The sequence below is a fragment of the Nematolebias whitei genome, chromosome 5 (genome assembly GCF_014905685.2).
Source record: "Nematolebias whitei isolate Nwh7 chromosome 5, NemWhi1, whole genome shotgun sequence".
NCBI lineage: Eukaryota > Metazoa > Chordata > Actinopteri > Cyprinodontiformes > Rivulidae > Nematolebias > Nematolebias whitei.
The window spans coordinates 45,973,842-45,986,228 of record NC_056502.1 but is presented as its reverse complement, the minus strand read 5'-3'; the positions used below and the strand labels follow the sequence as shown (position 1 = coordinate 45,986,228).

The following is a 12,387-nucleotide window of genomic DNA, read 5'->3' as shown; positions in this document are numbered from 1 at the left end:
CTCACCTCGCCTAGTCTTCAGGCCTTCCTCCAAGAGCCAAGGCAGCCAAGGCAGTTGAAGCACCAAGCGGTGCCCTTAGCCCAGAATCCAGCCCAAAAATAACAAAAACAACAAACAGCGTCGACTAAAAAATGGAGTTGCCAACACCCACCGATTTCAACCAACTAGACGACACACTCGGCCGCCCCCCAAAAAAAACAAAATCCTCATGGACCCCCAAACAGACAGAAGAAACAAGAAAACCAACCAGGCCAAAATCACAAACAACCGGCAAGACAAGAAAACACAACAATACCAAAACAGGAGCATGTAACTGCCATCTGAACAGAACAAACAACGCCAAACACGGCACCAACAACGTGTAGGACGAGCCCCCACAATGTTACGTCCACCAGGCTTGTTTGGTGGGGGTAACATTAAAGGAGGCTACACAAGGATTTTCAGTTTAAATGAAGATAGTGTTTATTAAATTGTATGGGAGCATGGCCCAAAACAAAGATTTTAATCCCTGAAAAGTAGCCTCAATGGGTAAATGCAAACCAACAAACAAACCCCAACCACACTGATACGAACCAATCCACAAGGTGTTCTGAGGAGGAGGAAGGGAAGCTCACCCCTGCTGCACACCTGGCAGCTTTTATCACAGAGGAGCACCAATCAGGGCAACACAGAACACCTGCAGAAGGCCTGTCTCCAGAACCATACCAGGAAAAGAGGCAAAGACCACTGCAGCCGTAACAACAGCAATGGGTAATTACACCTGGAACGTCTTTTGGACTGAGCACATTTCTCGTAAAGATTCTACTGTCAGTAAAAATGACGTCACAATTTTTATGTGGGGCTTTAAACCATCAGCCACGTCGTATCCTCTGTATCTCTTCGATAAACAAATGACAATTTATATACAGGCATTTAAATCAACTGGACGAAGCTTAATTTTAGAGCAAAATTAATGTTTCGCATGTTTATAATGCTCGCGGACCACTTCCAGTTAGCGTTGTTGCTAACGCTTTCGGCTCGCTCCCCGCGCGCCCAGGCGAAAAAAGTTACGTGTATAAATTGTTACATCCCATAAATACACTCACAAAATCACGTATTATACTATAACGTTCTCCTGCCTTTTAGTTCACTAAACTGCATGCACCGGACCGAAAAACAGAGCAGCCTGAAGTCCTTAAGGGGCATTCAGAAATTCGATTTAACAGGTTTTCTACTTAACACATCAGATGATAAGAGCCGGCTTGTTCAGTCTGCTCAAATTCAGTCACCTGCTGCTGTGTCACCATTAAACAATAAGAAAACGAGCCACTACTTCTAAAAACGGGAGAAGGGTCACAGCACCAGCTGTTAACGACCGCAGCAACCCTGGTTCGAATCCGGGTCATGGCACCAGCTGTTTCGGCGGAGTCTGCGGGTCGTCAGTCACTGCAGCTAGCTACTGCTAGCAGTGGGCCTTAGGTTTCCTCTCAGACCCTGGACCCGCACCCAGCCCCCACCACTTCCTCCGGCTTTATCTCCCTCAGAATTGGTAACTCATACTAACAAATAAATCAAGGAAGCATGAATTCAGTTTTACCATTTGTATTGAAATCAAGGCAGTAAAAGTTATAGTTTACAGCGCTGGCCTCCACGGTACAATACGACGCGATCGAGAGCCGGAAGGGCAGATGTCCCATGTCATTACTCATTTATAGGGTCCTAGACTCCTCCTTCGCAGAAGGGGAGCTCAACCTGTCAGTGTATGAGGGGGCGTGACTAAGTGTGATCTCAATGGATCTTACATGGACTGACGTGTAAGGAAATATGAGAAAGTGCTTCAAAAGCCTTTCTGCATGATGTGGCAAGCAGATTAAACTATTTTCCATGACATATATTGAATCCCAGGGACACTCTTTTTAGAGTTACTGGCCCAGTTTAACCCAGTCAGAACCGGGCCATAATTTCATTATAATCCCGTCTTTGAGCAGATCAAAACCATAGGACCAGTCCAAAAATATCTTAACACAATCAAGACAGCATAAGAACAAAACAACGCAGTTATTGTTCTATAAACACAGTTAAGATAAAAGTAATTTAAAAAAACTTTCTGCAGAAATGCTCAGAGCCAGTTACAAATGAGCCAGCTTCATGCTGCTTCAAAATGAGTTAAATGCGCGGCCAGAAGTGCTTCTGTTTTTGAGACATACCACTCATGTAAATAGAGGGGTGGAACATGGACTGATCTACTACTTGTAAAAGTTTCTTGAATTCACATTAGGCAAAAACAGTAATACTATTTACAGGCAAGTAAAGAAAATGTACAGAGAAAAATCACAACCCACTGTTCTCAACGTGGTGCTTAATTTAAAATAAACCCCGCACAGTGATAAAATTTTGCTCTGACCCAGAGCTCAAAGAGGAGAAGGGGAGGAGGAGGAGAAGAGGAGGAGGAGGAGCAGGAGGGTGAGCATACCTGCAAACAACTTTTCAACAAATTGTTGACCAGAGGAACAAAACAAATCAAACCTCTCTCAAGTGTGTTTCTCTGGAAATAACAGATACAGATTGCCCTAGTGGGTGATTTTTTATTACAATTACAATCATTGAAATTCAACCACAAAACAACATTGATTCATTGACATCTTTTCAACATTGTTTAATTGGCTAGAACTGAATGATTGATTAAAGGTTGATAAATCATCAATCGTCAACCTTAACCAAAAATTAACCTTTCTGACAATAATTCAACATTGAATTAACATCTTTTGCTATCTGGGTATGGATCTGGTTAGCAATTGATCAAATTTTCTCAACAAGAAGGCAGGGCGAAAGAGAGACCTCTTGCCCTGATGGAACACTAGCAGCTGGATACATGATGGATTCCTGGGGGAAGTGGAAGATTGTGTGTCTCTCTGTATTGTCAGTTGAGGACGCTGAAGATGTATACATACTTAAATTTATGATAACAGGATTTCTGCTTTTTGGGAGTTGGTAGTTACCTGGCATATCGACAAATTCGGAAAATGTCAGCAGCTGTTCTGGCCATTGTTAAGCTGCCTGGCATGGAAGGAATGTGCCATGCGGTCAACAATCAGTCTCAGATGCTGTGCGAGCCAACCTTGCTGGCGGGAAGGCGTAGATCTTGGAGAGTTTGGAAGCTCGACTTGGCGTATATGACCACAATTTGGCTGTTTGGAGTCACCATGAGGTGTACTAGCGAGACTGTAAAGGCAGTCAGAAATTAACAGAGCTCGGCCTGACCCAAAACAAATGCTAAGATCTGAATCTGGCTCCTCCTGTGTTGGCCTTGGATTGCTGACTATCTCAATTTCTCCTGGATCTTATGGAAACAAGATGCTCTGCTCCCTCCTCCCCTACCTGCACCACTCCCCAAGGACATGGACCTGTGTCAGAGCTCAACCGAGCCAGCTGATAAACATTGCACCACCTCTTTTCAGGACTATGGGTGGGGGGGGGGGGGGGGGGGGGGGGCAGTTCTGGACAGTGCTCACAGACTACTTTCCTTCAAATTCACGCCTTCGCGGGCCTCCCTCATTCCCCCCCGGTGCAGCAAACTAGGAGATACAAAAGTGCCAATGGCTGCATCACTCACTTGGTGGCCTGTGCTGGGACCCCCACCCACACCACACACATATGTCTTATGTCTGTATGTTACTTTTTTTTGTTGCAGCCTAACACAGTGTCCTGTGGGAACACAGTGCAAGATTTGATTTGTTTGCCCCCTCTTCCCTCGTGTTCCCCTTTTCCTAAGCTAACGCAAAATGAGCGCCTCTCAGAGGCTGTTGCCTCAGGCACCCCGTCTACCCAAGTCTGTGTATGTTTGTTTGTTTGTGGTTTTTTGGATGGACTGTACTAAAATGTAGTTTTGTTGTGCTCTGTGCAATGACAATAAAGCTAATTCTGATTCTGAAAAAAAAAAAAAAACCAGCTAGAACAGACCACTTCTTAGGCCAAATACGTTTTGGCATGGTGTGTAATCTTAAAGACCTAAAACCAGATAAAACTGTCTGCCTCCATGAATTCAGTTCCGTTTATTTATATAGTGTCAACTCACAACAAAGTTATCTCAGGGCACTAAACAGAAACATTCATATACATATAAAAGCCCATTAGTAAAGTTCTCTTTCTAAGGAAGCAGCAGACTTGTTGAATCTTAGAAGTAAGATTTTGAATTCTATTCTGAATTTGACGGGGAGCCAATGAATTAATGCATCAAATTATTAGGAATCATTGGTGAAAAGATTTATTTCACTCATTTTAGGTTTGAAAAGGATATCGAAGACATGCTTGGTCATCGTCCCAACTGGTACTGGAAAATCATGTGTACGGGAGTAAGTCCTCTTCTTCTCATTGCCCTCTTCTTGTTCTACATCGTCAGCTACATCCAAGGAGGAACACCAATGTACCAAGCATGGAACAAAGACCTGGTGGGTTTGAATCTTCCTTCTGTCCAGGTTCATGGAAAATATTTGAATGTGCAACGCTTGAACAATGTGTGATTTCAGTGTAGTTGAATATGTTCTGCGATATATTCTGTTAAATCAGATGTTTACATACACTGTAGAAAAAGACAGAAACATTTTTTCATACTGTCTGACATTAAATCAGACTAAACATTTGCTATTTTATGTCAAATAGGATAAAAAAATATACATTTTATTTTTTTAAACTCAAATAATGAAAAATAGTTTTTTTTTCTTCTGTTACAGATTTACTTAAATTTTCTTCATAGTTAAGTTGTATGACTAGGACCAGACTTTTTTTTTCCCACAAGCTTCTCCCAATAGTTTGTTGGAACTGCCCCTTTCCCATTAGTACAACACGACTCGGCTCAACTCAACACGATTCCAAGGCTTTTCCATTAGTAACGGTACGTAGAACCGGTCCCTTTTTTCAGAACGCTTGGCTCTGTAGTTCCAACTGGGCTGAACAGGCACCGAAACATGACGTCAGAACACTGTCGGTCACTGATTGGTCGGGGTGTAGTCACCGGATCTTTCAGAAATGTTTCAAAATACCGATTCGCCACTTGCAATTTCTTGGAACTCAGAGCAGCGACTGGACCCATTTTAAAGATTTTAAAAACAATAATGACCATGGCCTAAAGCTGACTTGGGGCTTGGGATCCTGGCCTTACATGCTCTGCAGGCTCCGAGCTCCGCTGGTCACCGCAGAGGATCATACAAGCTGTTGAATCACAGAAGGCCGTTGCCCAGACCCTGGCCTTGCGTACTAATGAAGGCCGAACCCCTATCTCGGCAGACGGGTATAAGGCTGAGTACCGAACCTTGGTTCTTTTATGGTACCGACCGAACTGCTTCGGTCCGTGTATGGATCAAAACATGACTCTTCTTTCGGTGTCAAGTTTCGGTGTGGTTTCACCACACAAGCAGGTAAAACACAGACATACGGCAAACAGACATACGTGGTTACACCCAGAACTGTATAGAACTGCCATATAGTCATATGTCTATGGTGTTGGTTACACCCACAGACGGGGTTCACGTGTATCTGTGTTGTGTGAACTAGTGTGTAATGCGTGTGTCGTCGAACCGCTTCAATTTAAGAACGGAAAGTTGCTTCGTGTTTGTCTGCAAGAAAAGTGGAGTGCAGCCATCCGCCTCTCAGTGTTAAAGTCAGCCTGTGGGTGTTAGAGAGCCTTAACGGCCTGATTCAACATCTCCACGACTGGTCTCCTCTTCATCAGAGAACTCCGAGGAGAGCACAGTGTCTGGGATTTCATCTGGTAACTTTAAATTTGTTAACGTAACTTCAGCTTAACACGTGGATCGTGGTGAGTTAAACTAGGATCCATGTAACGCTAACTTTAAGATATTGGTGTGTAACTTTATTTTATGACTATCTATGTAGCTAGCTAAAATCAAAAGCTAACTAAAGATTGACAGTAACAGATAAAGCTTAGCTTGTGCGCTCCGGTGCTTTGAAGCACCGCCGGATCTGAGCAGAACCGCGCCGCCGGACCGGAGCAGAACCGGGCCAGGGATATCTTCAGCCTCTTCGTCTCTCGTGCTGTGGAGCGCCGGAGCCGGACTGGAGCAGAATCGGACCGGACCAGTGTCGACTTCAGCCTCTCCGGTCAGTCTCGTTTTTCACCGGGGGTGCCTCTCGTGCTGTCGGGTGCGGAGGTGTCGTGCAGAAAAGCAGGGGAGCAGCGCTGCGTGGTGCTCGAGAGAAGTTCGGAGTTTGTATCGGAGTTGCTGCAGGCCTCCATCCAAACTCACCTGGATAATAATTAATTTTATTCCGGATCACGCTGTTGGCCCCTCTTGACCTGAAACGAGCTTGGATCATGCCTTTCACTTCAGGAGGATTTTCTGGCAGCTCGCTCTGCTATTTGCTGCAAATTATCTGTTTCTGTTTCGGCCTGTTGATTCTGGACCCAGCTTCTGTTTCCCATGGGAGCATCCATCCATCTTCACTGGGGGGCCGGAGCCCCCCTCAGCCCAACTCAAACTGCAGTTGGGCCACCTCGTCGGGTTTGTTTGCCCATTTGAACTGTGTCGTTTTATGGTCTGAAACTTTTCTGCATCATTCATATTATTGTCACTATTTTTAGTTCTCATACTATCTGGAGTCACTGAATCTTGTTAATACACCTGAATCTGTCCATCACTGCAGCTTTCACTGTTTTTGGGTTCTGAATGATCACATCTTCATTAATGTTTCTCATGGTTCGATTATGGGGGCTAATTGTCACACTGTTAACTCCTGCAATTACACATCAGTCACAAAAAACTCAAGAAAATGTCTGATAATAATGTTGTTACTGCTATCAGGGATTCAGTCCAACCCTGGACCCCCCACTAATTACAGCACACCAAATGACTTTAAGAACGTGTCTGGGCTTCATTTTCTGCATGAAAACGCTCGTAGCCTTCTGAAAAAACTTGATGCTTTGAAAATTCTGATCAGTTCTTCTGGGGCAGATGTTATCTTTATCTATGAAACCTGGCTCAACAAATCTGTAATGAATAATGACCTGGCAATCAATGGATTTAACATCTACCGCTGTGATCGTCAAAAAAAAGGGGGGGGGGGGAGTCGCTGTTTACATCAAAGATTCTTTGGTTGCTAGTCTTGTGACTTCTAAAACAATTCCAAACCAGTTTGAAGCCTTATCTGTAAACATCACCTTGAATGGAGGTCAGATCTTAACTGTAGTCTGCTGCTACCGCCCCTCCTCAGCATCACCTGAGGCTCTGTCTGCACTGAAGGAATTTCTTGGTAATTTAAAATTCAAAGAGATCCTTTTGGCTGGAGACCTCAACATTGATTGGTGTAAGTCGACCCCCCTCTGTGATAAATTCAAGGAATGCTGCCTGTCTCTCAATCTTACCCAATTGATCGACTCTCCCACTAGACTAAATAAAAAAACGTCCTGAAAAATCTTCCATCTTAGACCTATTTCTAACCAATATGCCTCAAAAATTCCCTGGTGCAGGTGTATTCGCTGATATTTTGAGTGATTATTGTGTGACAGCTGCTTTGAGAGATATTAAACTTCCACCTTCTAAGCCCAGATTAATTCAAAAAAGGGATCTGAAACATTTTTGTGAACAGTCATTCCTCTGGGATCTGTCTCACTTTGACTGGCATCATATTCTGTTAACTGATGACGTGAACTCCGCTTGAAACTATTTTCATAATAGTTTCATTTATTTTGTGAACAAACATGCTCCTTTTCGTCAGTTCAGAATAAAGGGACGAGACAGCCCCTGGTTTACTCCAGAGCTAGCTGACCTCCTGCACAGGAGAGATCATCTTTGGGCTGCAGCGAGAAAATCTGACTCAGACACTGATTAGTTGAGTTTTCGACAGATGAGGAATAAATGTACAACTGCTGTCAAAGTAGCAAAACGCAACTATTTCTTATCTCAGACCTCCAAAAATCTAAATGACCCTAACAGATTCTGGAAAATCATCAAATCTCTCTCAGGCACCCCCCAATCATCTGACCTCCCATCACAACTTCTCATTAACTCTGTTCCTGTGTCAAATAAGCACGAGATCCTGAACTGTTTCAACAAACATTTTGTTGCTTCTAGTTCTTTATTTGACACAGTTACTAACAGAAAATCAGCCACTTCCCCTAATAACCAAACTTCTACAAATCAAATCCCTCCTACAAGTCAATCCTCAGTTAATCACAGCTTCTCTTTTTCTCCATTCTCAGTCAGTGAGGTTAATAAACTGTTAAAAGATCTTGACCCTAAAAAATCTGCAGGTCCAGATGAACTTCCACCTTATTTTTTAAGGCTGGCTGCTCATATCATCACAGTCCCTGTGACCCACATCTTCAATCTCTCCATAAGACAAAACTCCATCCCAGACACTTGGAAATCAGCCTTTGTTCTTCCTTTACTGAAGGGAGGTGACCCCACCTCACTGAACAACTATCGACCAATCTCTAAACTCTGCATTTTAGCCAAGGTTCTAGAAAAACTGAAACTCTCAAATCAAAAATTACCTGGACTCATTTAACATCTTACCTCCCCATCAATCTGGTTTCAGGAAGCAACACAGCACAACCACTGCTTCACTGAAGGTTCTTAATGACGTTGTTGAAGCACTGGATGCTAAGGATTATTGTGCTGCACTTTTCTTAGACCTGTCTAAAGCTTTTGACACTGTGGATCATAACATCTTGTGTCATAAACCCTCAGAAATTGGTTTCTCAGAACACACCATTGGTTGGTTCTCTAACTATCTTTCAGACCAGAGGCAATGTGTTCAACATAATGGTACTTCCTCCAGTTATTTAACAGTCAACAATGGTGTACCACAAGGCTCAGTCTTAGGACCCACCCTCTTTACAATCTACATACATAATGTAAGTAAAAACATCCCTAATGCATCCATACATTTTACGCTGATGACACAGTTGTTTATTGTCGAGCTAAAACTGTTGCTAAGGCTTTCCAGCTTTTGAATTCTGCATTCAACTACATCCAGACTGATTTGTTCCGCCTCAGACTTGTCCTAAATGCCGACAAAACCAAAGGGATGCTTTTTTCAAATAGGAAGTTGGTCCCAGCAGTTCTTCCTCCGATTTTATCCTCAAATGGTGTCCCCATTGAGTTTGTTGATTCCTATAAATATTTGGGTATCTTGGTCGACTCACATCTCTCTTTTAAGCTCCATGTGGAAAACTTGGTAAAGAAACTGAAAGTTAAACTGGGTTTCTTTTTCAGAAACAAATCCTGTCTAACCCTTAATGCTAGAAAACACCTTGTATCTGTGACTTTCCTTCCCTCAATTGATTATGGTGACATTATTTACATGAATGCTCTTACAAGAACCCTGCAGATGTTGGATGCTGTCTATCATGGTGCACTAAGATTCATAACTGGCTGTGATTATCGCACCCACCACTGCACCCTGTATTCACTGGTTAACTGGACATCATTAACTTCACGCATACTCTCTCACTGGTACATTTTCATCTTTAAATCACTTCTTGGTCTGCTACCTTCTTACATCTCCTCCTACATGTCTCTGCGTGAGTGTAGCTACAGTGTGCGCTCTCAGGACATTATTTCCTGCAGTGTTCCCTCAATGAGGACTGAACTAGGCAAAAGGGCCTTCTCCTACTCCGCTCCTGTTTCCTGGAATATCTTACAAAAAGATTTGAAGCTCTCGACCTTGACCTCTCTAAGTGGCTTTAAGAATCTGTTGGACTCCTGGCAAGGACCAATGCAGACATGTTCCTGTTTTTAGTTTTCTACATTCGCCTTAGAATCTAGCTGTTTTATTTTTATTTTTTGTTACCTTTTCCTTTTAGCCATCCTATTTGTAAAAAAAACAACAAAAAAAACCCTGTATTATGACTTTTTATAATTATTTATTGTTGTTGCTGTTGTCCTTTGTTGTCATCTTTCTTTGTTGAAATCAGGTTTCTCTTGTAAATGAGTCCTCGAGGCTCAATGGGATTTACCTGTCTAAATAAAGGTTGATTGATTGTAAAAGTGTGCTCATCCATTGGGTCAGCTGGTTGAACAGTTCACCTAATGTTCACTGTTTATGTTTATCTTCTCCTCACAGGAGCCTGTAGCGAATGTAGAAAACTAAAAACAGGAACATGTCTGCATTGGTCCCTGCCAGGAGTCCAGCAGATTCTTAAAGCCACTTAGAGAGGTCAAGGTCAAGAGCTTCAAATCTTTTTGTAAGATGTTCCAAGAAACAGGAGAAGGCCCTTTTGCCTAGTTCAGTCCGCACAGAGGGAACACTGCAGGTAATAATGTCCTGAGAGCGCACGCTGTAGCTGCACTCACGCAGAGACATGTAGGAGGAGATGTATGAAGGCAGCAGACCAAGAAGTGATTTAAATATGAAAATGTACCAGTGAGAGAGTCTGCGTGATGTTAATCAAGTCCAGTTAACCAGTGAATACAGGTTAACAACCATATTATTATTATTTTGTGTTCTAATGTCAATTAGGGAGATGATAAGCTCCCTAAAACCCAGAGAACCACAGAGGAGATTCAGGAAGAGATACAGAGGTACAGAAGTCTGCCATCAACCCTAACCTCAGTGAAACCCGTGACCTGGTGGTGGAATGTGAGGGACACTATTTTCCACTGTGATGTCGCAGGGCAAATATGCTCGGTTCACCATGGTTTTGAGAGCTTTTCTGCTAGTACTTTGTACCTGTTTCACCCCCTTTTTTTTGTCCCTTCTTCTCAAGGGGTCCAAGCGAGCCGAGCCGGCATGAAACTTGATCCTAGAACACTATTTGTCACTGATGGGTCGAGGGAGGAGTCAATGGATCTTTCAGAAAACTTTTCACCGATCAGCCATTTGCAATTACTTGGAACTCGGAGCAGCGGCTGGACCTATTTTTAATATTTTAAAAACAATAATGACAACACCGTGGTCTAATCCTGAAGTCCAGGCATTTTTTGTGCTTGGTGACCGACGACAAAATTCAGAGCAAGCAAGATGGAGCTCCACCAGTCTCCCTGGAGTTTTGGAGCCCACTCAGGACTTCATCCCCCGGCTCCGAGCTCCGCCGGTCACCACGGAAGATCCTCCGTGCTGCTGGCTCGGGCTCCTTGTTCTAATGCTGAAGTCCAGGCATTTTTTATATTTGGTGACCGACGACAAAATTCAGAGCGAGGTAGTCACCGCGAAGGATCATACGAGCTGCCGACCCGTTGAAGCAGGCGAGGCCGGGGCCTCGCGTGCTCACAAAGGCCGGATTCTGAACCCTGGCAGATGGGTGAACCGGGATGGAGTGGAAATGTTTTTTTATTCTTTTTAATTTACATTTTATGAATTAAAAAATATTTTTCTTTTCATCAGTGAAGATTAAAAATAAATAAACGGTGCCGGCTTTATCATGAAATACTGTTTTCACTTTAATGACCATTAAATAATCTGTTAAAGTTAACTCAGCTGTAAAATCAAAAAGACACAAAATTATTGGATCTCTCAGGAATATTTCCCTCAAATATGTTTAAAGAACAGCTACGGCCTTTAGTTCCAACTTTATTCTAACCCACAGATGTACAAATCACAAAACAAGAATTAAACTTTAAATCACTAAAATAAAATAATCTGCATACAAGAAACAAAACCACATCTAAATTGAACAATAAAAGTAGACGCAATGAGTGCAAATACATCAAATGATGAAGAAAAACTAAACAAAAATTAAATATAGATGTTTTTGTAGAATCTGGTTCATCAGAGATTTAATTCAATTCAGTTTATTTATATAGTACCAAGTCACAACAGAAGTCATCTCAGGGCACTGAACAGAAATATTCATGTATAAAATAAGTTAACAGAAACATTCATATTTAAAAATGATAATTTAACATTATTTATCTGAGGAGCAGACTGTTTTGAGTTTAACTCATCGCAGAACTCTCACTCTTAACGGTGAACTGAAGTTTATTAAAAATTCACTAGCAGGATTTATATATTTATATATACACACATTGTTTCATTTTATTACTTTTTTTTTTTTTTTTTAATTTACCAGAAACATCAAAATAAATTCTCACCCTGTATATGAAACCTGTTTGAAGTTTAAGTCCTGATTATGAGCTAAACCCAGATTTTCCATCTGCAGTGTTTGGTAAATAACTAAAACGTCATAACAAAAGTCAAGATATTTTTAATACATCTTTATTGTCAACATTTATACTGAAATGATACATCAGTGGAAGGTAACAGCCTCTTTCATCTTTAATGGCACACTGTTTATCCAGAGCTGGACTTAAACAGACTAGGTTTGTTACAATTATTTTGCTGGAGAATCATCAATCTGAAAAACACACACAGCATGTATTAGTATTGTATTAGTATAGTGTGTATTAGTAAACCATATTTAATCGCCACCAGGTAGTAAAGTGAGTTGGA

The 12,387-nt window shown here is 42.1% G+C and overlaps 1 protein-coding gene across 1 annotated transcript in view; it reads left to right on the top strand.

Moving 5' to 3' along the window:
* Window positions 1-10,777, top strand: part of LOC119410421 (sodium- and chloride-dependent transporter XTRP3A) — a 195,808-nt gene extending 185,031 nt beyond the window's left edge. Inside the window, exons 9-11 of the mRNA XM_037677333.1 lie at window positions 4,262-4,306; window positions 4,379-4,427; window positions 10,706-10,777. Of these exons, the coding sequence (XP_037533261.1) occupies window positions 4,262-4,306; window positions 4,379-4,427; window positions 10,706-10,732 (121 nt within the window). The 3' untranslated portion in view covers window positions 10,733-10,777. The remainder of the gene's footprint in view (window positions 1-4,261; window positions 4,307-4,378; window positions 4,428-10,705) is intronic.
* Window positions 10,778-12,387: the final 1,610 nt, after the last annotated feature.